The sequence below is a fragment of the Primulina eburnea genome, chromosome 9, assembly GCF_022965805.1.
Source record: "Primulina eburnea isolate SZY01 chromosome 9, ASM2296580v1, whole genome shotgun sequence".
Classification (NCBI taxonomy): Eukaryota; Viridiplantae; Streptophyta; class Magnoliopsida; order Lamiales; family Gesneriaceae; genus Primulina; species Primulina eburnea.
The window spans coordinates 33649185-33675841 of record NC_133109.1 but is presented as its reverse complement, the minus strand read 5'-3'; the positions used below and the strand labels follow the sequence as shown (position 1 = coordinate 33675841).

At 37.2% G+C, this 26657-nt stretch overlaps 2 protein-coding genes across 2 annotated transcripts; one reads left to right on the top strand and one right to left on the bottom strand.

Annotated features, from left to right (window-relative positions):
* Positions 1–854: 854 nt before the first annotated feature.
* LOC140841906 (uncharacterized) lies at positions 855–2735 on the top strand. The gene is made up of 2 exons (XM_073209635.1): positions 855–1520; positions 2209–2735. The coding sequence occupies exons 1-2, from the start codon at positions 921–923 to the stop codon at positions 2569–2571; spliced, it is 963 nt and encodes a 320-aa protein (XP_073065736.1). The 5' UTR covers positions 855–920; the 3' UTR covers positions 2572–2735.
* A 642-nt stretch (positions 2736–3377) lies between these two features.
* On the bottom strand, positions 3378–24704 carry LOC140841905 (aspartate--tRNA ligase, chloroplastic/mitochondrial). The gene is made up of 15 exons (XM_073209634.1): positions 24263–24704; positions 23999–24142; positions 23430–23539; positions 22566–22677; positions 22346–22417; positions 7493–7584; positions 7250–7370; positions 6970–7092; positions 6321–6516; positions 6044–6231; positions 5850–5921; positions 5150–5248; positions 4978–5058; positions 4448–4505; positions 3378–4012 (listed from the first exon to the last, which is right to left on the bottom strand). Exons 1-15 carry the CDS (start codon positions 24638–24640, stop codon positions 3843–3845), a joined length of 2016 nt encoding a protein of 671 aa, XP_073065735.1. The 5' UTR covers positions 24641–24704; the 3' UTR covers positions 3378–3842.
* Between the last annotated feature and the right edge of the window lie 1953 nt (positions 24705–26657).

Here is a 26657-nt window from a genome sequence, read left to right as displayed (position 1 = left end):
ACTCATTCCAAAGAGGCAGCAGCAGAATGACCACTGATATCTTGACGTCTACATCTTTTAGTTTTGCTGGTTCTTGGGTTTTGAGGATACATGCAACGAAGAAAAGTTTATCTATGGTTTTTAATCACTTAAAGAAGTGTTTAGCTAAGCATTTTGGTGGGTGTTGAACTTCAACCATATGGATCTACCCAAATCTCCTGCTCTCATGTTCAAAGAACAAGATTTCCTTCTTTTTCGACAAATAGAAGGAAATTAAAAACAAAAAGCTCAGGGGGAAAAAAAAGTAATACAAAACAAAGTCCCAAACTAATATTTGGCAAGATAAAACAAAAAAACATCGGTTTAGATACTTGTGTATGTGAAACATTTCTTGGGGCAATGCAACAAAAACAACCAAAAAAAAAAACAATTGTTCAAAAATGACCAGGCCTAAGTTAATAGATTCGAGAGAAATGCAATAGCAGCCTCTCAAGAAATTGAATGGAAATCTCAAAAAAAATATATATATATATATAGATATTGAATAGAAGAATACTGAACTGCTATGGATTTTTTTGACAAATTAATATTTTTGAAAAATAAAATTTACATTTTCAAAACTGTTGTCATTTCGAGGTTACTTTTTTAATGATGCAACAATTTTTTAAAAAATATATACGATCAGCATAAAAACCAAGTTCAGTTTTATTTTTCTAATTCTTTGTAGTCCAAAGAAGTACGGACTTTTAAACATTAAATTTTACCCCATATTTGCCAAACATTCGCAGATTCAGATTTTTTTTAAATTTTTTAAAAATTTAAGTAATAGTGTAGAAATAAAAATATTAATTATACTTGTAATAATAAGAACAAACTCGACTCGACGCTTGGGGCTGCAAGATCTACACTCCCATTCTCACACTCTCATCTCCTCCGGTGCGATGGCAAATTCCTGGAAAAGAAACCAATCCACTAAAATCTTAACCCCAATGAACGTGCTTCTCTTCGTCTCCTCATCCCTTCTCCTGCTCGCGTTCCTCTACCTCTCCACCCAAAATCCCCAAAATAATCCCAACAAGATCAGTAAAGATTCAGTATCTGGCAGACCCATCAAAAGATTCGATTGCATTAGCTCTCCTCAGGCTTACCCTGTGTTTGCCAACGTTGTTGAAGGACTCAAACACTCTTTCCTCTATTCTCTTGCGGACTTTGGGAGTTTACCGGAAAAGCCGCACAAAAACATTGTCAGGACGCTAAAAGGGAAGCCCTTTAGAAGGCCTGATATTTCTGCGACGGTACAAGAGTTGATGGAGAAGATGAAGGGGGAGGGCAGAAATGGGATGTTTGTGGACGTGGGAGCTAATGTGGGAATGGCTACTTTTGCTGCTGCTGTTATGGGTTTCAGGGTCCTGGCATTTGAGCCTGTTTTTGAGAATTTGCAGAGGATTTGTGAAGGAATTTATTTCAATAGAGTTGGAAACTTGGTGGAAGTTTTTGAAGCCGCTGCTTCTGATCGATCTGGGAACATCACATTTCATAAGGTGTTTGCTTTTCTGCCAAATTATTTTCATCCCTTTTTGTGTTGAAGGAGTAATTGGAGTCTGCTGATGTGTTTTTGTTTAAGGAGTAGTTGGAATCTGCTAATGTGTAAAACTGTTTCTTTTTTTTCCCTGAAATTTGCTCTTGGGTAAATGTTTTATGTTATTGGGCATATGCGGTAGGAATGAGATAATTTATAGGAGTTACCTTCTTGTCCCATACTGAAATAATCGATGATAATGTGGTATTTGTGTTACATAATATGATATAATGCACTGCCCCATCTTGTCTTGCTAGAGGGAGTTATCTAAGAAAAGCATTTGGTTATTCAGGTATTGCCGTACCTGAAAGGATTGTACAATGCAAAAAAGAACTTTCTATTGATTGTGTTGCAACCTGAATGCCTTTATCCTTTCTTCTGTTGACTCATTGCCCTCTTCATCTTTTGTTTTTCGTTTCCCTTACTTGAGCTACTACAATTTTTTCTCGATCATTGCTGCATACTCTGCTTCTGATTATAAACTTAGATTTATGTGCTGAATGGTCTATCTGCTGTGGGAGAAACTAGCATTCTCCATTGTTGTTTCTTTTCAATGTAAAACATGTGTATATATGTCTGGTTTATCTTCATAGAGTGATTCCTGCTAATATGAATGTGTCTTGCTTTATATGTCGCATTTGTGTATGTAGTTGGTTGGCCGGCTTGACAATAGTGCAGTCTCAGCTGAAGGGGCTAAGATGGCTTTTAAGTCCAATGAGGAGATTGAACTACAAGTCAAGTCTATCCCTCTCGATCAAGTTATACAAGAATCTGAGCATGTGCTTCTCCTCAAAATAGATGTTCAGGGTTGGGAGTATCATGTTCTAAAGGGCGCATCAAAATTATTATCAAGAAAGAAGAACGAAGCACCTTACCTTATATATGAAGAAGATGAACGTCTCTTGCAGGCAAGCAACAGCAGTGCGAAAGAGATAAGGGAATTTCTCAGAAGTATGGGATACCATCAGTGCACACAGCATGGTACAGACGCACACTGCACTAAAACAGATTGAAGATATCATCCTTGGATAAATATTTTTTTGAGGAATTGAACAAACGTGACGCAGTTCTTGAAATTTCGTGGCTTGGTGATGGGAAATCATATCACCAGTTACTTAATTTGAATGAGTGGAAGACATGCAAGATACTCCTGTTGTAATAGTTCTTGGATTGCTGATGTATAGATTGCACCCAGTTTTGAGCTTCTTGGCTATTCGGAGAGATTTTTGCTACCAACTTGGAAGTTGGCATCGAATCTTGAAAGTCTGCCACGTTTTTCATACACATGATCAGATTCTGATCTTAGGAACGTTTGGTTTTCTTCTATTTTGGAACTTCCGTTCGATTTTGTTTACAAGTATAATGAAAGGTAAGATTCTTATTCTTTTACATCAGTTTGAGTTCATGTCCAGCTATTTCTAGTTATGTTTTCTGGTTTCTATACTTTTATACCTAGTGAGATTCTTTTCGTATGTAAAAACGCACCAACAAAAATAACATGCAAGTAACAAAATGTCCGAGAACCCCTATGCCAATTAATGTCCAATGACACGTGACCCAACTGCAACAGACGTGTTACAGGGACTCAAACCTCGCTAGCCTTTTGAACTTTCACGAGATTATTGGATATTCTGCATTACATAACATACTACTGTCTTTCGTATATATGTATAATCAACGTCATGTTTTCTTTTCTCTTCTATGTATATAGATGTAGAGAGAAATTCAAACGCGGCTGAATATAAACGGGATGAGGCTCAGATCGCCCTTCCCACCCCTTCATTCATTGAAAACAAAAGACGTGATTCAAACATGATCGTGAACTAGAAAATAACTCTATTGATTAAGCAAATGCAATCAATATTTGTGTTCACGTTTTTACATAAACAAATAAATACTTGTTAACATAAATTTGAAAATATTTAAATATGGCAGTACCATGTGATGAGTGTAAACCAACCGAGCCGGTTCACAAGTTTTTCAAACTGAATTCAAGCTTCAAATTTTCGTCATATTCGACTCGTCTTCGATTAGTTTACACCACTATACCATACCATGTGATGCAGTGACTACTCTAATGTTCTATTGTAACAGTAAATATGCCAACATAATGCTGCTACATAGTATATCCAGTAAAAAAATGCAAACCGAATTTAATATACAAACAAAAGACCAAAGGTATCACCTTCCCTCCCACTACTTCCCACACATTCTACATGAAAGGAGCATATGCAAACTAAATAAAAAAACAAAACAAATTACAAAGATTCGATGTATCGATTAGTTATTTCGTCTGAAGTGAGAGATCCTTAAGCTGCTGGGCATCCACCTCCGAAGGGGAGCGAGTAAGGGCACACTGGGCAGTGGTCGTCTTGGGGAAAGCGATGACATCCCTAATGGAAGAAGCTCCTGATAATAGCATCACAAGTCTATCCAACCCGAAAGCGATTCCTCCTGAACAAACGAATATGCCTATCAATATTTAGGAATTGAATAGCATAAGAAACAGATTAACAAACAGTCATCTACAGGAAAAGGGTTGTGTTGTTGCTTCAATCTTAAAGAATGGTATGCAACAGGTTGGAGAAAAGGAAATGAACTAAAATAAGAGGATTCTTGAAAGATTACATGCACCGTTAAAAATATTCAGTAGTTCTTATTTTAATTTGAAATTAATAGTCTGGAATACCCTTCTAGCTTGTCCTACAAGCGTTCAAAAAAAAAAAATATATTTCTCTTTACATATATTAAGGAATTAGACAGAGGTGGCTATCTTCCACCATCTTAACGGTTAGCTTTAAGCAAATTCAAGTTAAACAATAAATGTCACGCGCAGATCATTCATATTTTACAAACAAATACAGTCCAAAATAATGAAGACATTAATACCATGGGGAGGAGCACCCATGTCCAAAGCCTCCAACAGATAACCAAACTTTGCTTCAGCCTGCAATTATATATAGAGTTCAAACAGATAGACAAATTTGATGTTGATCCACATAATTTTTAGTTTTTACAGGTTAAAAAGTTCAATAATCACTTCTCCGGTCTTACAGTTTTTTTACAGGGACGGCGAACAAAAATACCAACAGCCATATACAGGATAAAATGTTCAATAATCAATTTCATTGGCCTATCTTCAGAATCCGCACACAGGATATTCATGGATTTAGCAAAAATGCAGATTATCAATGTCAGGTGCCATCGTCAAAACTCCGGTATGCGAAGCAGAAACTAGATCCATGAAGGGCAAAGCTCAAGACTTATAAACTCGGAGCAATATGTGAAATACAGTTAGAAATATCCACTTTACCCATTCATACAAGTGACAAAAACTGCATATTAAATTTCGATCATGACAGACAATGATTAAAGGTGCGTATATTACATGGGCACTGAAATTGCATGGCTTTGCTAACCTGTTTAGAGGAAATCCCAACAATTTCCAACACCTTTTCTTGTATGTCACGTTTGTAGATTCTTAAGCTTCCTCCTCCAATCTAGTAACGGGTATGGGGATAGCACAGTTTTAGGAACTACTTTTTCCTTCACACAAAATACAGCTACTATCACAAATTAGTTTCCCTCTACCTCAACACCATTATAAACCATGTCATATGCCAAGGCACGAGCAGATGAAAGATCCTTCATATCCTCAGGGTTAGGGGCAGTGAATGGATGATGCAAGGCCTACAAGAAACATAGCGAGTATTATCAGTAATAAATCCTGGAGACTAGCACATGCTTTAATATGTAATTATGGATTAACAATACAACTAAGACTAGAGTATGAGAATTCTATGACGAGGATTTCCAGCTCAAGTTGATTCATTTGCTAAATCTTCTATTTCACGCATATCTAAAAGGACTGGAAGACCTACACAATGCAATATTTCCATGAAAACATTTCCCCGAAACAAAAAATAAAATAAAACCAAACCAAACTTAGTGATTATTTTATTGGACAAGATTCCAGAGGCTCGAAGCACAGGCCATTGTAATATTGCAAATCAAGTGGAAACTTGAACGTCAGCATCACGATAAATCTCACACATTCCCTTGGAATCCAATTTGAAGTTTGATGAGGTAAAGTTTCATCACATTCTAAATGTCCTATTTTGGTCTGTTTCATCCAGACACAATTAAAACTCGAGATGTTGAGATTCGGCAATACATATAAACTGAATCGAATAAATAGTGTGGCCTGATAATATATTTTGCGACAAAGCATTAAAACATTTCCTCCTGGATAGAATATTTTAGAAGATGCAAAACTAAGGATTTTACAAACCTCAAGCCTCTCCTCAGAGTCATTCCATTCGAACATTGGAAAATCAGTCACCCACAGGACTGAATGCCTTGACTAGCCATAGTGATACACAACACACCATAAAGTCAGAAAAAAGAAGCTTAATTTCTCAAAACTACATTTTCCATCGACTGAATGTATTATATTTAATCCAAGGTAATGTAATAATAACTAACATGATCAATCAAGCCCAGCTCATTCGCTACGTGAATCCTCAGCCGGTCTAAGATTTTATTAACTGACGCAGGTTTACCAACCGCAAACAGGATCAGATCATCTGAACTGGCAGATAGTAACTTCAGCAAACAATCTTGCTCGGCCAGATTCAAACTAGACACAAGTGCAGGAATGCCTTCAAGTGACCCTAAAATAGAATATTAAGTTACATCAACAATGATACAACTCATTGGCATAAGCATTACATATTGTGAGCCAAAGCACTGTTGTTACTACCATCACTTGAGATCTTTAAGAAAGGCAAACCCTTTGCTCCAGATTTTATGGCTTCAAAGTAAATATCGCCCTTTTTGAGAGTTGTATTCGAATAATATGTTGCTCCTGAAGGGACACATAATGCCTTGATGATTCCCCCACTAGACAAGGTATCTGCAAATACTTTGAAGGTTGAACCCCTGAAAACATTAGATACCTGCAGGCAGAACTTCAAATATCAACTCCAAAAGAACAAACACGAAGATAAATATTGAAAATAACCCATAGGAAGATAGTGCGATAACAAAATCAAACTATCTTAGAGGAGGAAACCATTTTTGGCTTGTGCGCCACAATAAATGTTGCTGCGACTTGTCACCTTCAGTTCAGTTAGTAAAAAGAACATAAAACATAATGAATGATGAAAATCACTGAGATGAGAAACGCACCACCAAGTGATTAAGAATTAAACCATGAATCATGCAAGAAAAAAACGAAAACTCACTTTTTCATAAATGAGGCAGATTCTTCAACATTCTAACTCAAACAACTAGGAGCCCAAAGGAGCAGACAAAGAACATAACAAGATAAACTGATAAAGTATGGTCTTATCAAGCCAAGGAAATGACAAAAGTAATTAAACGGAAAAAAAAGTTAACAAAGATGTTACATCTTTCAGTTCAAGATCAAAACGGGTGTCAGGTCTATCTGAACCATATCTGATCATAGCTTCAGCATATGTAAGCCTTGGAAAGGGGTTTGGTAGCTCAACTCCAATGGTCTCAAAAAAAACCTGCAAGAGAGTATATGTTCGTGCTTACTATCCAGAACATCGGATTACCATTTTCACTGTTCTATTACAAAAAATACCATTTAAACTGTTTAAAAACACCAAGAGTATTTTCGGTCATAGATGAAACAAAGCGGAAATCCACCCCAAACTGACAAACCTTTCTGATTAAATCTTCATTGAGCTTCAGCATGTCTTCCAGAGGAGTGAATGCCATTTCCATGTCCAACTGCGTGAATTCAGGTTGTCTATCTGCCCTCAGATCTTCATCCCTGAAGCATCTGCAAATAAGGTAAGTCTTAAGTTATTTTGTTCAGAAAATACGAATGCCAAAACTGCACCAGAAAGATGACACAGGTTCAGGAGGGGAAAAGAAAATAAACTGAGTATTAGCAATAGAAACCTTGCAATTTGATAGTATTTATCAAAACCAGAGACCATAAGCATTTGCTTGAAAAGCTGTGGACTTTGAGGCAAAGCATAAAACGTTCCTGGCTTCAAGGAGAAGGATCAAGGATCAGACCTCTACAACATAAATATGCAAACTCAACCAATAGATCACCATGAAGGCAAAAGTAAAATAATGTGTTATTTTTGCACGCAACATCAACTAAATTAGATAATTCATCTAATAGAAAGTGCCAATAGTAATTAGTAATGCATTACGTAGTGTTTGTAATAATTTGATGAACATAAAAAACTATATTTATTAAAGGTTTTATAATAAAAAAATTAGTTTAAGTTCTATTAAATAGCTGAATTTTATGAGTTTTATATATTATGTGTAATTGTAATTTTTGGCTGTTTTTATAAGTTCGATAAAAGAATAATAACTTTGGCTTCGGGAATAGGATTGAGTTATTTCATGAAAAGTAGAAAGTTGATTTTACTATATACAATATTGATTAAAAGCGTGCGTTGAATATCTATAGATTTGATGATTAAGATAACTCTTTTAATTATTAGTTTAGATAAGAGTTTATATTCTCTGTTTAAATTCAAATTAGACTGGATTATAGAGTATTTGATTGAGTACAACTTCTATATATTCTTGAGTAACATTTCATTATTAGTCATTTAATAAACTAAATTATTCCTCTCATGTCTCTTTTCTATTAATGTTAATTATCTGAGACATAGCGGCCGATGACAAAATACGGTATGGCATCTCGGGAAACTTCCTTCTCCTCCGGCGGCTTATCTATCACCGTCGGAACTTCAAATCCAGCATGCTCAGCCACTAACTTCTCGAGTCGTCCACAAATAGGGGTGGACATTCGGATTCGGGTTTCGGGTAATCGGTCCTATCCGATTGGGTCGGGTGATTTTAGGTTTGGGTTTTAACCACCCGGCTATTAAAAATTAGTTTGGGTGTCGGGTAGTATTTTACTATCCGAAAAACCCGATCGGTTACCCGATTAGGATTTTTAAAAAAATTAGGACCTTGGACGAAGGTGGTGGTCAGATGCAACATAAATAATCAAGGTAGAAGGAGCTTCTACATTATTAAAATTTTTAAATAAAAAGTTTATCACTATTCCATCAACTTCGACATCGCCGTTTGAGTGGGTGTGAACTGCTCATACCAGGGATTTTGCAGAGTTTAACGATTGGAGAAAATGAACGATAATGGAGCGTTGATAGAGTTTCAACATCCCATACCAGATCAATTTTCTGCAAATGGATGTGAAGCAGCAGTGGTATTCACACAAGGAGAGTGGAGAAAGGGGAGTGTAGCTATACCGCAACATGGCCAGATTTGATTGGATGACTAGAGTAGGGAATGGCAGCCAAAAATGCTCCCTAAACAACCCGACCCGACCCGAGAAAACCCGAACCCGATCGGTTACTCGACTAGTCGGGTAGCCTAAAAATTGGGTCAGATCGGATATGAAAAATGATGCCCAACAAAGTCAGGTACCCAACCCAAACTACCTAAAAAGCCCGAACCAAACCCACCCATATTTACATATGCTATAAATTAAATGGAAAAAATTACCTTTCATGGTCCCAATCGGTGATTTTATTCATCAATGGAAGAGAAAAAGACAATTATCTTTCAGGTGCTTCGCCTCAAACTAAATCCGCATATTCAACGTTCAAGATATGGAGATCCGAGACAGCATGGTGTTGGGTAATTACGTCGAAACGATGACGATCACGATGATAATATAGTATAAAAAATACGAAATAAAATAATCAACAAGAACACAAAGACTTACGTGGTTCACCTAATATAGGCTACGTCCATGGAGCTACTGCAAATCTTTATTATAGGGAGAAAATTACAAATGTATACAAAACACTTAATATCTCACAATCTCGACCCCGAGTAACCGAGAAAATATTTTATCTAACTCACACGAGAATAACACTGAATTTTCTTCTCACTTGAGTTGCTCTCTTAAGCTTGGGAGGCTTAGAAAGCTTGGATGGGATGTCTAGCACATGAGCTCTATATATAGCAAACTCTTCAAATGTGAAAGTCATATATTAATTCAAACTTTGCTAGGCACCATTCGGGCGGTAGTGCAGACGTTCGCATTGGACGACATATGTGAACATAGGCACAATTTTATTGCCCACAATTTTGGTCAAAAAACACATCTCTAAATCTTAACAATTCTCCAACTTGAAGACTTGATTTCAATCATGTCTTCACACCATCAATGCAGTAGCTCATGTACCTTTTTTATACTTGTAGTACAACTGAAGTTGAACACAACTTCTTCAGTTTGTCAATTGTCACAACCTTTGTGAACATATGGATTGTTACTTCCAAGAACTTTCTCAAGCATCAAGACTCCGTCTTCGAGTACTGATATGATGAAATGATATCAAATCTGTATATGCTTTGTCTTTTGCTAGATGAATAGCACTCTGACTGTCACAGTATAATGTGTTCCCCTCAAGCTTTTGACCCAATTCCTCTAGAAATGATCTCAACCATATCATTTCCTTGTCAGCTTTTGTAGTTGCAACGTACTCCACTTCAGTAGTCGAAAGCGCGACTATCTTTTGCAACTTAGATACCCCAGCTTACTGTCGTACCACCTAATGTGAACACTTACTCAGTGGTACTTTTCCTGCCATCCAGATCACCACCTATGTCGGGATCGACAAAACCTTGTAAGCCCAAATTTGACCTTCTGAAGCATAAAGATAAACTACTTTTCAAGTACCTCAGAATCCATTTAACTACTTCTAGTGTTCTTTTACTGGATTGCTCATAAACATGCTCACAACTCCTATTGCATATGCTATGTCTAGTCTGTTGGACGACATTGCATACATGAGACCTCCGACAGCATAAGCATAAAGAACTTTGTTCATATAAGCTTGCTCCGTCGATGGCGATTGTGCTTTGGTTAGTTTAAAATGACTAGCCAAAAGAGTACTCACGTGTTTTGCTTATCCATGTTAAATCTGCTAACAACCTTTTTCACGTATTCTTCTTGGGATAACTTCAAGATTCCATTCACCCGATCCTAAAGATCCTCATTCCAAAGATTTGTTTTGCAGCACCCAAATTTTGATAACTCTTTCTTGAGTTTATCAATCTCCTCTAGACAAGCTCCTCTTATCAACATATGGTCTATAGACTACGTATAGCAGTAGAATGACATAAGACCCATCAAACTTATTCACATAACAACACTGATCAGCTTGACACCTCAGGAAATCATCATTACTCATGAATCCATCAAACATCTTGTACCACTGTCTTGGAGCTTGTTTGAGACCATACAAGCTCTTTTGAAGTTTGCACACCATTTTCTCTTTTCCCTATAATTCAAGGCCCTGTGGCTGCTTCAAATAAATTTCTTCATCTAGATCACAATGAAGAAATGTCGTCGTCGCATCTAACTGCTCCAGATGTAAATCTTTTTTTGTTACTAATCCGAGTACAATCTTGATAGTTGTTAACTTAACCACTGGTTACTGTTTTTTCATTCATTCACATGAATATCTATCAATGTCACTTCATCAGTCTTCTTGACTTCAGTACATTCATCTCCAGCTCCAATGTTTGACTTGTCATTGTACAATACTTACTCATTGTAGATTCCATCTCTTCTCCGAATGATCTTCCAATTTTGGTCATCCCAAAAACGATAACCAAACTCGTTATCACAATAACCAATAAAGAAACACTTCTTTGATTTCGGATCAAGCTTTGTTCTGCTATCAGAGTCAATATAAACATAGGATAAACACCCAAACACTTTCAAGAAAGAAAGACTTACTTCTTTGCCGCTCTATACCACTTTGGGTATTCTGCAGTCAAGCGATATCGAAGGTCCTCTGTTGATCAGATATGCTACAGTGTTGACAGCATCAGCCCAGAATGATTTCGGTAATCCAGAATGCAATCTCATGCTCCTAGCACGTTCATTCAGGGTCTTGTTCATCCTTTCAGCTACACCATTCTGTTAAGGTGTATCAGGAATGGTTTTTTCCATCTTGATCTTGTTTTGTAAGCAATATTTCTTGAACTCATCATCTTCATACTCACAACCATTATCAGACCGTAAACACTTCACCTTCAAGTTGGTCTCATTCTCAACCATGACTTTTCACCTTTTAAAGGTCTCATAAACATCAGATTTATTTTTTAGAAAATAAACTCAAAATTTTCGGCTTGAATCATCGGTAAATGTAACATAGTATCTTGAGCCTCCAAGGGATGTCACGGGAGATGGTCTCCATACATCAATATGAACCAGATTCAACTTTGCTGCTTTCGGTTCTCTGCCGCCTTTTGAAAAACTCATATTTTTCTAATTTCCAAATATACAAATTTCACATATCTTGTGTTCAACGGTCTTTAGTTCCGGTAGCTTCCCGTTTGATACAAGCATCTTCATTCCATTCTCACTCATAAGCCAAAGCTTACAATGCCATAGACTTGAATTAGCTTCAACATCCACGGCTGCTATCTTATCTCTGCAACTGAAAGTCATATAAAGTGTTCAAGTTTTCTTCGCTCGAGCAACAATCATGGCTCCTTTATTCACTTACCAGGAACCATCACCAAAGGTCACATTATGGCCTTCGTCATAGAGCTGTCCCACCGAGATCAGATTACGTGTCAATTTCAATACATGCCTAACTTTGTTAATTTTCCAGACAGATCTATTTGACATTTTCATCCGGATATCACCCCATACCAACTATTTCCAAAGGTTTCCATCAGCCAAGAAAACTTTTCCGTAATCGCCAGCGATGTAATTATCGAATACATAACGATAATCAGTGGTATGAAACGAAGCTCCCAAGTTCATAACCCAAGAATCAATTGGGTTTTCCATGGATAATAATAAAGCATCAGTTACCTTATCAGTAACAGCATTTAGATTATTCTTAGTTGATTTACAGTTTTTTCAAGTGACCAGTTTCACCACAACTATATCACTTCAAATTCCTTTCAAAGTTGCTTTTGTCTTTTCCATTTCTTGACTTGGACCTACCACGCCATCGGTTAGAACTCTTTTCGCCACTCCTGACTATTCCTCTGTTCTCGAGATTTAAAGCAGATCTCGATGATGTTCCTTCACTCAAATCCATCATGCAAACTTCTTCAACAAGAATTTGATATCTGACATCATTGAATTGTAGCTTTCTTTTTCCAACAGAGTTGCTAAACGCTGCCTGTCTTGGTTCCCAAACATTTGGTACAGACGCCAAAAGAATAAGTGCACGAATCTCATCATCAAAATTAATTAATTTCAACCGATGTTAGCTAAGAAATAATCGTGTTGAACTCATTGATGTGTTTAGACACCGAAGCACTTTCTCCCATTTTCAAGTTGAATAACTTTTTCGTGATATGTACTTTGTTGTTTGCTGATGGCTTCTCGCACATGTCTGTTAAAATGGACTTCAACTCTTCTGTGGTTTGTGTCTACGCCATGTTATGTGCCACATTCTTTGTAAGGGTCAATCGTATCACACCTAACACCTATCGGTCAAGGAGCTTCTCAGTCATCAACCTCCATCTTTTTCGACTTCTTTCCTGATAGAGGTTGATGCAACTTCTGGCTATACAAATAATCTCTAATATGTAACCACCAGAACAAAAAATCTGTTCCGTCGAACTTGTTGATTCTGGGTCCCGATCCATCATCTCCGACCATTGCTTCTCTAGCCTTAGCAAAAAATAAAAAAAAATCTTTTCTAATGTGGAAGATCATACAAAGCTGCAACCACAGAGCATACTCAGAATTATAAGAAATTTCACAAGGCTTTGAAACCAGTTGTTAGGTAATTACGCCGAAACGATGACGATCATGATGATAATATAGTATAAAAAATGCGGAATAAAATAATCAACTAAAACACAAAGACTTACGGGTTCACCCAATATAGGCTACGTCCATGGAGCTACTACAAATCTTTATTATAGGGAGAAAATTACAAATGTATACAAAACACTTAATATTTCACAATCTCGACCCCGAGTATAACCGAGAAAATATTTTCTCAAACTCACATAAGAATAACACTCAATTTTTTCTTCTCACTTGAGTTGCTCTCTTGAGCTTGGGATGCTCTATATATAACAAACTCTTCAAACGTGAAAGTCGGATTTAAATTCTAACTTTGCTACCCACCATTCGGACGATAGTGCGGATGTTCGCATAGGACGACACATGTGAACATAGGCACAATTTTCTTGCCCACAATTTTGGTCAAAAAACACATATCCAAATCTTAACAATTCTCCAACTTGAAGACTTGATTTCAATCATGTCTTCACACCATCAATGCAATAGCTCATGTACCCTTTTTTATACTTGTAGTAAAACTGAAGTTGAACACAACTTCTTCAATTTGTCAATTAGCACAACCTTTGTGAACATCTCGGCTGGATTGTTACTTCCAAGAACTTTCTCAAGCATCAAGACTCCGTCTTCCAGTACTGATATGATGAAATGATCTCGAATCTGTATATGCTTTGTCTTTTGCTAAATGAATAGCACCCTGACTGTCACAGTATAATGTGCTCCCCTCAAGCTTCTGACCCAATTTCTCCAGAAATGATCTCAACCATATCATCTCCTTGCCAGCTTCTGTAGTTGCAACGTACTCAGCTTCAGTAGTCGAAAGTTCGACTATCTTCTGCAACTTAGATACCCAGCTTACTGTCGTACCACCTAATGTGACCACTTACCCAGTGGTACTTTTCCTGCCATCCAGATCACCACCTATGTCGGCATCGACAAAACCTTGTCAGCCTAAATTTGACTTTCTGAAACATAAAGATAAACTAGCAGTACTTTTCAAGTACCTCAGAATCCATTTAACTACTTCTCAGTGTTGTTTTCCTGGATTGCTCATAAACCTGCTCAAACTCCCACCGCATGTGCTATGTCTGATCTAGTGCACATCATTGCATACATGAGGCTTCCGACAACAGAAGCATAAAGAACTTTGTTCATATAAGCTTGCTCATGCTCTTTCGATGGCGATTGTGCTTTGGTTAGTTTAAAATGACTAGCCAAAGGAGTACTCACGTGTTTAGCTTCATCCATGTTAAATCTCCTAACAACCTTTTTCACATATTCTACTTGAGATAACTTCAAAGTCCTGTTGCTGCTTCATATAATTATCTTCATCTAGGTCACCATGAAGAACTTAGATGCTTCAGATGTAAATCTTCTGACTATTCATCTGTTCTCGAGATTTAGAGCAGATCTCAATGATGTTCCTTCACCTGAATCCATCATGCGAACTTCTACAGCAAGAATTTGATATATGACATCATTGAATTGTAGCATTCTTTTTCCAACAGAGTTGCTAACCGCTGTCTGCCTTGGTTCCCAAACATTTGGTACAGACGCCAAAAGAATCAGTGCACGAATCTCATCATCAAAATTAATATCAACCGATGTTAGCTAAGAAACAATCTTGTTGAACTCATTGATGTGTTTAGCCACAAAAGTACTGTCTTCCATTTTCTAGTTGAATAACTTTTTCATGATATGTGCTTTGTTGTTTGATGATGGCTTCTTGTACATGTCAGATAAAATGGGCATCATCTCTTCTGTGGTTTGTGTCACCGCCACGTTATGTGCCACATTCTTCGTTAAGGTCAATCGTAGCACACCTAACACTTGTCGGTCAAGGAGCTCCCAGCATCAACCTCCATCTTTTTCGACTTCTTTCCTGATAGAGGTTGATGCAACTTCTTATTATACAGATAATCTCTAACCTGCAACCGCTAGAACGAAAAATCTGTTCCGTCGAACTTGTTGATTCTCAGTCCCGATCCATCGTCTCCGGCCATTGCTTCTCTAGCCTTAGCAAAAAATCTAAAAAATCTTTTTCTGGTGTGGAAGATCGGACAAAGCTGAAACCACAAAGCATACTCAGAATTCTAAAAAAATTTACAAAAAGGCTCTAATACCAGTTGTTGGGTAATTACGCTGAAACGATGATGATCATTATGCTAATAAAGTATAAAAAATTCGGAATAAAATAATCAACAAGAACACAAAGATAATGATTTTCCCAATATAGACTACGTCCACGGAGCTACTGCAAATCTTTATTATAGGGAAAAAATTACAAGTATATACAAAACACTTAATCTCTCACAATCTCGACACCGATCATAACTGAGAAAATAATTTCTCTAACTCACACAAGAATAACACTCAATTTTTCCTCTCACTTGAGTTGCTCTCTTGAGCTTGGGATGCTTAGAAAGCTTGGATGACATGTCTAGCAAATGAGCTATCTAAATAGCAAACTCTTCAAATGTGAAAGTCAGATGTAAATTCAAACTTGGCTAGCCACCATTTGGACGGTAGTGCAGACGTTCGCATTGGAGGGCACAAGTAGGCACAATTTTCTTACGTACAATTTTGGTCAAAAAACACATGTCCAAATCTTAACACATGGTTGTGTCATGGTTAATCAATTCCATGATCCAGGAAACTGGCAAAAATTATCTTTTATACAAGATCGCAAAGGACATCAGGACGCCGCACGAGATATGTATTCTTCCAAGGATGAAACCTACGAAATTTTTGAAATTGAATGCATGCTCCACGATTTACGCCAGGGCGATGCTTATGCGACGACCAATTTCACCAGTCTAACTCGGTCCTGACAGTAGTTAGATTTGTTTGAGGCGAAGACCTATACATTTCCGGTCTAAATCAGAATCTTGATGAGGTGTGTGGCTATATTCTGAGCACCAAGCCATTACCCAGCCTGCGGACAGCATTTTCCGAGGTACACCGAGAAAAAAATCACCGCAAATTCATGATGGGCTCACCCACTTCCAAACCGGCGATGAGTAGCTCGGCCATTGCTTCTCATAGGTCCTCGTTTTTGGATGATCGTGCAACTATCTGCCCTTCCCCAAAACATGTATCAGCTTATTGGAAGCCCTCACTCACAAGCATGCGAATTCAGCTGTCACGTAGTGTATTTCACCCAACCCAGCCCCATATACTGCAGTCCAACTGGAGGCTCTTCAAAAACTAATCTGTCAAGCCCAATCCTCACCAAATCCATCAAACATTGCCACAGGCAGCACTGCTCAAAGAGGTGATTTGTCATTTGCTAACTCCACTCGGCGAGATTTATCACTTCTTGGATAATTGACTCAGGTGCATCCAATCACATGACCGGAAATTTATCTACATTTAAATCCTACATTCTTTTTCAGGGATCCGCATTGTCCGTATAGCAAATGATTCTTGCTCTAAAGTGTTCGGTTCCGATTCAGTGCAACTTTCTAAGGATGTTTATCTACATTCAGTTTTGTTTGTATCTAATTTGTGTTGCAAAACTCTCTTAGTAGAAAGGATAACATCTTTGAGACATCCGAGATGAATCGAGGGATGTTCAGGGATTACTTCAAATCAAGCTGCGAGATCAAAATTGAACAAGAATTGTTTTTAATTAGCAGGGGTAGGAGGGGTAATACGATTTTGGTGACTGATAGGACCAGGAATGCGAGCTACGTATTGGAACTGGATTTCGAAAGCTTATATTGGATTATGTCGAAATTGTGGGAATACATTAACAAACCACAATCATGCCCTATGTTCAATAGATTCAGAGGTAGAGAAGCAGTGGTTTCTATGCAGAAAGTTGTGAATGGTCGAGGAAGTTATCTAGAAATATCTAAGCTAGTTTCGAGGGGAAAGAGACAGCGCATCATCATAACAAGTGGACGATTAAATGGGGGCTGGAAATGGATGGCAAAAATCTGTCCAAACTCATGATAAACCGAAGGGATAATGTATCGCGTTTCAGAGATATTAGGAAGCCTATGGAACAAGCACAACAACGAGGAAATTTTTAGTCGAATGATATTGACACGGGATTTTCAGAAGTTGTAGCTTCGGAACAATTACCAGATTGTATGTCTAAGGATTGGAGTAAAGCTATCATCATTACAAGGGATTGTGTCAACATATCGTGGGAGCTGGTGAGTACTACCTTAGGGAAGACAGTCTAGAGAAAGATTGAAGTGTTTCCATTCCAAGCCAACAAGCAGTTTGGTGGCCACATAACGAAGAGGATGCATCCTTCTATTTGCGATTGAAGAAGTGCTTTCTGGAAAATAAAGTTACCTTGTCTTTTGAGATATAGAGTCAGCAAAGTAACAGCGAAGAAAAAGTTTTTGAATGTCGTAACAGTTGGGTGTGCTTATTGGGGATACTTTGGGATTTATGGTCCACACTCCACAGATCTCTTCAAAAATATTGTGAGCAATGTGGAGGCTTGTTGAGTATCAGTCAAGACATTATCCTACTCAAAGACTTGTCGGCAGCAAAAATCAAATTAGTGGGAATTGAAGGAGGGTTCTCATCAATAGAAATCTAAAGATCCAAACTAAAAGAGGACCTATGATCATTCGTATTACTGTGGACTCAGTCAATTTATCAGCGTATGATATGTACGAAATAAGATCTTATGCACAAGTGGTGGTTAATGGAGCTAGAGTTGTGGCAGGATGGGGTAGAGTGAAAGGATTCAAAGGAAACGACTCACATGCAGAAACAATTAATGACATTCAAAAAAGATAGTCGGATGACACAAAAATTCAGCAAATAGCAAACCAAGAAGGATCTGCCACATATAATCAGAAGAGTGAATTTCTGAAGATGTGCAAAAATAAAGAAACCGAAGGATATAAGATAGCGGATAGGGTTGAAAATTCTGGTGGTCAGAGCTGCGTTTCAGAACCATGGTATCGAGGGAAGCATATCAAGATTCTTAAAAAGTTAAAGCCGAAAGTTGAGAATGAATTTCAGAAGGGGAAGATTGAATCTACGAACTTTTTTGAAACACAAAAGACAGGAAATCAAGATCTAGAGAAGGAGAGTTGTCACAATGAAAGAAAGTTTGAGCATGTATATTGCGGGAAACAAGTCAAGTCACATAAAGAATCAGTTTACTTGCGCAAGGGAGAAGCTTCAAAGATATCGATCATCGAGGATGACATAGATATACTACATGGAGAGGACGGAAACTGGGAGGAACAATTAAATCAAGGAGTGAGGGATGATAATTCAGACGAAGACGGTGATTTCAGTGATGCGGACAGCCATATCTCTGATCATTCGGATAAGTCGACAAGGCACTCCCTGGAGTTCGATGATTTGGGGATTTTTTTTAAGAATCTTCGAGTAAGGTTTGCAATTTACCCAACATTTCTTATCCTCATCTTTCTTATTTCCATTCTCTTTCTGTCTCAGATTTTGTGGTCGGGTTGGTGGGAGGGTAGAGGTTAAGGGCGGGCAGGGAATTACTCCAGTGGGTCAAAAGTTGGGTATATCGGGAAATAACTACATCGGGTCTCATGAGGGGTTGGTTCAAGGTACAAATGATGTGGGTCTGGGGATGCAGGAACTTAACAAGGCAGTACAAAATGAGTGTTTAAAAATAATGGGTGTAGAGAAGGTGGAATTTCATTATTCAGAAAAGCCAGGTAGGAGGATGGAGAGTCATGAAGGCAGTTGTAGAGAGAATGCAAGGGATGCTGAAGTGTATTAGATGAAAGTTGTTTCATGGAATATTAGGGGGAGTGGTTCAGCTACACGTAGGGGATTGATACGTGCCGTACTTGCCAAAGAAAGACCAGAATTAATAGTCTTGCAGGAAATTAAAAGAGAAGTGGTGGACAGGAGATTTATTGCAAGTATATGGAAGTCGAGGTTTGTGGAGTAGGTTGCCTTACCTGCAGTGGGTCGGTTAGGGGGAATTCTGATTATGTGGGATATAAGGGTCATTTCACTCAAGGATAACTTGATTGGGGATTTTTCGGTTTCAGTTCATATTCAAAAGGATGCTCACAACGATTGGTGGTTTACAGCGGTTTATGGGCCGTGCCAACCAAGATTAAGAACTAATTTCTGGGATGAGCTAGCAGGGTTGAGGGTTCTATGTGGAGATAGATGGTGCTTGGGGAGAGATTTCAATGTAGTAAGGTCATTACGAGAGAAAATGAATAGTCGCTCACAGACATCGAGCATGTTCTGTTTTGATACATTGATACAGAAACTGGAGTTATGTGATCCACCCTTATTGAATGGAAAATTCACGTGGTCGAATCTTAGGAATCCACCCATATGTTGTAGATTAGACAGATTCTTGTTCACGGTGGGATGGACTGAAATTTATCCATGTTACAGACAAACAATCTTACAAAGGATCAGCTCAGATCATTTCCCTATGGTGCTTGATTTGGCAAAAAGTAAGTGGGGCCCAACACCTTTCAGATTCGAGAATGTGTGGTTGAGGGATACAAACTTTAAAAATTTGACACAATTGTGGTGGAACAATGCGGATTCACAAGGATGGGCGGGATATAGATTTATGATGAAACTCAAGACAACTAAGGGTGACATTAAAAGATGGAATGAAGAGGTGTACGGTAAGGTGGAAATGAAATCAGCAGAGTTATCAATTTGGTAGTGGATGTGTTGGGAAGATTAATCGACAAAGCAAAGGAGATGAATCTCATAAGGGGGATAGAGGTTGGTAGAGACAAGATCGAGATATCTCACATTCAATTTGCGGACGACACGCTATTCTTCGGGCAGAATGATGATCTCATCAGATTTCTGGTTCAAGTGGTTAGTTCGTTTTGTGATATGTATGGATTAAAAATCAATTGGGAAAAAAGTGCTTTGTTGAGTATCCACCGTGAACAAGGAGAAATTGAAATGTTAGCACAACAATTGGGATGTGGTAAGGAGAATTGGCCTATTAATTACTTGGGAGTACCGTTGGGAGGCAATCCGTTACAAACAACGTTCTGGGAGCCCGTCGTTGCTAAGATGTCGAAAAAATTGGCTACGTGGAAGAAATCATTCTTGTCAAGAGGGGGAAGATTAACATTGATATTATCCGTTTTGAATTCCATTCCGATATATTATATGTCTTTATTTAAGGTCCCCAAAGGTATAGCGGAGTCGATGGAAAGATCTCAAGAAACATTTTATGGGACGGAGCGGATGGAGATGGTCACATCTACTTGGCCGCTTGGGATCGAGTGTGTAAACCGAAGGACAAAGGGGGATTGGGTGTTGGGAAAATTATTTTCAGAAATAAGGCCTTGCTCGGGAAGTGGTGGTGGAAATTTTTCAAAGAAGATGGGACATTATGGAAGAAAATAATTGTTAGTAAATACGGGTTATAAGAAAATGAGTGGGATGCGGGGTTGGCAAGAATCGTGATGTTCAGATGCCCATGGAAGTTTATTTCCCGTATATACCCGACTTTTAAACAGAGAGTTTCTATTAAGGTGAGAGGAGGTAATAAGGTTAGATTTTGGGAGGATAGATGGTGGGGAAACTCTTCGTTCAAAGATAATTTTCCAGACTTGTTTCAGCTATCATCATTTCACAATCTGCCTATTTCATATTTTGTCTGTTTTGATAATGTCACACGCAATCAATCTTGGGATTTGCATTTCAGAAGGGTTGTGAGATAGGAGAAGATTGCTCAATTGTCAGAGTTATTAGGAGCTTTAGATTCGGTTAGGTTAGTTGAAGGGGTAGATGATTTTATTGAGTGGAGCGGGGATTCTTCGGGTTTTTTCTCAGTCAGATCATTCTACGAGTCTTTTTTCCCAAATAACATTTTTCCTGCGTTTCAATTGTTCCATGCTATTTGGAAAGTTTCCGTTCCAAACAAGATACAGATTTTTTCTTGGACAGCTACTCTGGGTAAGTTACCAACCTCGGAGATGATTCAAAAAAGATGTCCCGGAATTGCTTTGTGTCCCAACTGGTGTGTTCTGTGCAGAAATGAAATAGAGACTCAAGATCATATGCTCATCCACTGTCCATTCACAACATCATTGTGGGCTAGAGCTTTGCAAGAGCTGCGGTTGGTTTGGGTTTTACCTAAGTCTACAAAGGATTTATTCAATACGGATTTGGGACAACAAACTGGTAACAAAGGAAGACTTTTTTGGCAAGTCGTGGTTCATTGCATTTGTTGGATGGTTTGGTTGGAAAGAAATCGAAGAATTTTCAAAGAGATTGAGGAAAATACAGAAAAGTGCTGGGAAAGAATCAAGATTAACATTGCTATGTGGATTGGCACTTATAAAGATTTCACGAATGTCTCCATTTTAGATTTAATGAGAAATTGGGAATACGTGTATCATTAAGTTATTTTTAGTATTGTGTGCTTCATTACGACAGTAAACTACTAGTCCACTAATGTACTCTTTATTACTTTAATATTAATAAAATATCGTTTCCTATAAAAAAAAAATTGTGTTGCAACTTACTTTTAGTCTGTAATTAAATGGTGACATGCAATGCACTACTAAATTCTTCACTGATTTTTGTGCTTAAAGAATTGGCATTGAGGAAGACGATTAGCAGTGCTGATCTTTGTATTGGACTAAATCGTGACATGCAGTGCACTACTAAATTCTTCACTGATTTTCGTGCTTAAAGAATTGGCATTGAGGAAGACGATTAGCAGTGATGATCTTTGTGTTGGACTATAGATCATTAAGAAAAAAGAACCTTCGCGAAGTATGACCTCAAGTTCATCCAGTTCCCTATTTTCCAATTTTGTATTCATGTTAAATGCAGATCACAGTTACACAGCCAATACATATTGAATATTATGAAGCACAAGTTAAACGATAAGAATGCAATAAGAAATACAATGTTTTAACTTTTTTCAAAAAATCCTTTGTTGTAAGAACCTAAAAAGCAAAGCACACCTACTAGTTGGCAGTGAAAATAGAAATAGATAAAGGTACCTGAATTCTAGAAGGCACTAGATAATCCCTTGCACCTTCTGGGGTAGATCTAGATAAAATTGGAGTCTCGATCTACCTTAAAACATCAGAAACTTGGGATTAACTGAAGGAAATAGGATCAACCGAGCGCAAGCAATCCCATAACCCTTTTCCATGATTAACGAGTTACAAACAACCAATATCATCATAATTTAAAGGCACAGCGGCTCAGGTTTATTACCTCTATAAAACCATGAAAATCCTCAAGATATCGTCGAATAAGTTTCACCACTCTATGCCGCAAAACTATGTTGGAATTCATATGAGGTCTTCGTAAATCAAGGCATCGATATCTGGCAAAGTTTATATTATATATACTTTTAGTCCATGCAGCTTGAGGAATGATCAACAAGATTTAAATTTTTATACATGTCTCATTGGTGATCTAATTTCTCTCCCAACCATACCCAATTTTTATTTTGCCAAAGAGCTTCAGTGACAATAATAGGGAGGCATAGCACCTTTTTTTACAAGTACATCAAAAGAAACATGTTGGGGGCTTGAAGCAATAGTGATGTTTATTTAAATATTTTTGTCATTCATTTGCCTAAAAGATTCCTAAAATTGCAAGAGCACAAAAACACGTACCCAAGAAAACTAAAAGACATAAATGAGAAAAAAAAAAGGAGACGACATAATATAGCAGGAGAGGAACACAAGATTTGAATATTCCCCACATTAGAGCAGTTTCTACACAATTTGAGATTATCAAAAGATTCTACAATGTTTGAAATAAATCTACCTTTTTATGTACAATATCTATGACAAAAAGATAATTAGTTTTAAGTGTGAATCGAATCTTATTTATTTACTCGTTCAACTGATGAATTCCAAATAATATACTCATTTTCCCAACAACATTAAGGATAAAACAACAGTTAAGAGTGGGCTTGGACAGAATATTTAAAACAATAATCCCCATCACATATCTATATCTTTTTTATGTGCATGAACAATGTAACGGATTGAAAATGGTTCTAGTTACAAATTTAGAATTCCAATTCCAATTCATTTATAAATGAAAATCCATGAAAAGGCTAGTTACCTCAGTCTGATTTCCTCTTTAATGGAATCTTTGGTTCCCTCTGCAGTGGTCACAGAGAAAGGCAACTTAAGCCTTACTGCATTCAACACATGGACGTGCTCTACAGCTACCTACGTGCATAAGATGTTTTAACAATAATTTGAGAATGTTTACATAATAAACCAGCCAACACATTTTACTTTTTCTATCAGAGATATACAAGTTGAGAAAAAACAGTCAACGAGTTTAAAACAGCCAATATATCAATCAAGAATGTCCAAATTCCAAGAGTACATGTTGAAAACACCAGTTGACATAATTCCCAAAAAAACACAATATTTATTCATGCAGAACTGAGATTACAAATTACTTGCAAAATCCTAACTTCTCTGTGGTGCCAAGGGTCTCTTAACATGCTAGAGATTTGAGAAGATAAAAATATTTAGGGCAAGGCGTGTAGACAACTCTAACGAAGAAGGTGACAAGTGCAAAAAACATTAAATAAATGTTTTTCTTTTACTCAAATTAACAACTAATTTTTATACGTATCAGGGTATAGATTTACCGTAAATGCAGAATAAATTACCAACCTCTATGGATCCTGTCTTCATGTTCTTGTTGATAGACTCCACTGGTCTAGGCCGAACAAAACCTTCCACGGCTATTACATACTCAAGCCTCAATCCATTCATAACAGAATGGGCCTCCGGAAACTCATCTGGGAGCGTCGTTACCTGATCGTCAGAAACCAAAAGAAATAGAAAAGGAAAAAAATAAAATACATATCACCAAATTTTTCAATTTTTATTTTAGAAAAACGATGTATTGAACAGATTGGCGTCGGTAAGAAAAACCTGAACAGTTCCGGTATGGTCACGAAGAGTGACAAAAGTGAGAGCGCCATGAACACGATGGAGAGCCACCCACCCGCAAAGTCGGACCCGTTTACCAACGTCGGGCTCGGACAATTCGCCACAAAAGGCCGTTCGACTGACCCATTCAAGTGCGCCTGAATTTGCGTCGGATGAGGGTGGGAGAGGATGTTTGTGAGCAGAGATACTGACGGTTTCCGCCGCGGAAGCAGAGATCGTTGAACTCGCACGTCTCTGAAGCGATACAAATGGATTCAATTTAATCCGGCGAAAAGCGAGAATGAGAGAGAGAGGCGACGACGGCGAGTACCTAGCGCGAAAAGCGCCGGAGGGAAGGGAGCGGAGGAGGAGAAGGGACATTGGAGGGATGAGAACTTATCTACTTATGAGGAGGAATTAAATTATTTCCGATGGTCTCTATATGGGTTTCAACGGTTATTTTTTTCAAGGTTTACCATTATGGTAACATAAATCTCGAGATGTCCAACAGAAATCAGGGATTTGAACAAGAGAGCAACAAATATAGACTGTTTGGGTCATCTATGAAAAAATATTATTTTTTTTATGCTAAAAAAATACTTTTTACTGTGAATATGAGTATGGTTGACCCGTCTCACAGATTAAGATCCGTGAAACGATCTCTCATAAAACTCACTCGATTTATATACTATTAAATAAAACTGCCATATATATATTCTTACTTGCCAAATATATACTATCTTCCCTCTGTAAAGCATAATGGCTCATGGTCCGGTTTTGTTACACAAATTAAATTTTATAAAAACACTTTTATAGATCCAAAAAGTAATCTTCTTTATTCAACAGTATTTTAGCACATATTTGTTCAACGAGAATATTATCAAAATCATTTCGAGGAAATTTATAACATGTTTACAACTATCATATCTCATCAATTTTCCAAAATTAAAATTTCAAATATTATATATACGAAAATACAAATACATGTTTAGATTTATTTGGCCTCCCCTTTATTGAGATTCAATGAGTAGAATGAGTGGCCAAAGCCGCAATTTGGACGAGCGTATGAAATTGTGCTTAGCATCTCCAACCACGTACCAATAGATATAGGAAAATCTTCTCCACCAGAGCTGTGTTATTTTGCAAAATAGCGTTGCGCCATTTTTTAAATTTTTTTTGTTTTTATTTATCATAAATATTTAAATAATAATTTAATATTATTTTAATAATTAAATATATTTAATAATAGATATTTAATCATAAAAATAAAAATATTTAATTAAATAAATTTATAATTAAACATCAAACACACAAATTTATTGAATAATATTTAAACATTCAAGCATACAGTTAAAATAAAAATACGAATTCGAATTCAGATAATTTAAATGTAAATATAATAAAAGATAAACAAACTAAATCATCAATAAATTGGAAAATCGAATCCGGATCCACATCCAGGTCCTCCAAAATCACCAAAATATTTTCCAAATGCGTTTTTTTCATGTTGACGGCGTTCTTCATCTCCTTTTTGCATAATTCTTGCTCGTTCGTTTTGAACAATTTGACGTATTTCTGGTTCGCCAATTGTGCTTAGATCCATATACAAAACTTTATTCTCTTCCTGAATTTTAGCCGGTTCTATTAGTTGTTGACTTGACGAATATCTAGCCTTTTTTGTTCATTTTGCAATGCTAACAGCTCAATATCGTAATTTGTTAGGTATCGGTAGATCCCTTTTGCAATACATTGGTAAGCTCGCAATGTCCTTCTTTCATCGTATAAATTAACTACGAAACATTTTCTTCTTTTTTTTCTTTAATTTGGATTTTTTCACTCCAAGAGGTCGTTGAGATGGAGTACTAACTGCATTCTCATCACTGCTTAAATTAATTGAAAATGGATTTACTGCAGAGGAACATGATATTGGAGATTCTGGTTCTTGAGTATCCAAATGTGATGAATCCAAATTTGTGACATGTTATTTGGATATTGGTATTGACGCACTATCGTTGGCCGAAAATTTCTCCATATATTTCATTATAGGCCAAACATGAACAAACTTGAATCCTTTAGTGAAATTTTTATCTTGCATCGTTAAATACTTTGTCATATTATTTAGTTGATAGTATCTATCAAAAAAATGGTCAACTATTGTGCAAACTATCCATGATGCGCGTGGTCCAAAGAAGCAGTATTTTGCGATGAAACAAGAGTCATGCAGGAAAAATGTGGAGCGTGCATTTAGCGTTCTTCAATCATGATTTACGATTATGGCATCTCCAGCACGTGTTTTGAAGAAAAATCATTTGAATGATATAATGAAATCATGTATTATAGTGTACAATATGATAATCAAATATGAACGTGATATTAGTGCACCAATTCAAGATGCTAG

Bases quoted from the DNA above. Each gene is read 5' to 3' on its own strand.
- LOC140841905 (XM_073209634.1), bottom strand. From the start codon at position 24,640: ATGTCCCTTCTCCTCCTCCGCTCCCTTCCCTCCGGCGCTTTTCGCGCT. The intron at 6,517-6,969 runs GTAACATCTTTG...TTCTGCCTGCAG, and splicing joins TTGATCTTGAACTGAAAGAT to GTATCTAATGTTTTCAGGGG. The intron at 5,249-5,849 runs GTTTGTAAAATC...TGTTTCTTGTAG, and splicing joins ACTCTGAGGAGAGGCTTGAG to GCCTTGCATCATCCATTCAC.
- LOC140841906 (XM_073209635.1), top strand. From the start codon at position 921: ATGGCAAATTCCTGGAAAAGAAACCAATCCACTAAAATCTTAACCCCA. The intron at 1,521-2,208 runs GTGTTTGCTTTT...TTGTGTATGTAG, and splicing joins GGAACATCACATTTCATAAG to TTGGTTGGCCGGCTTGACAA.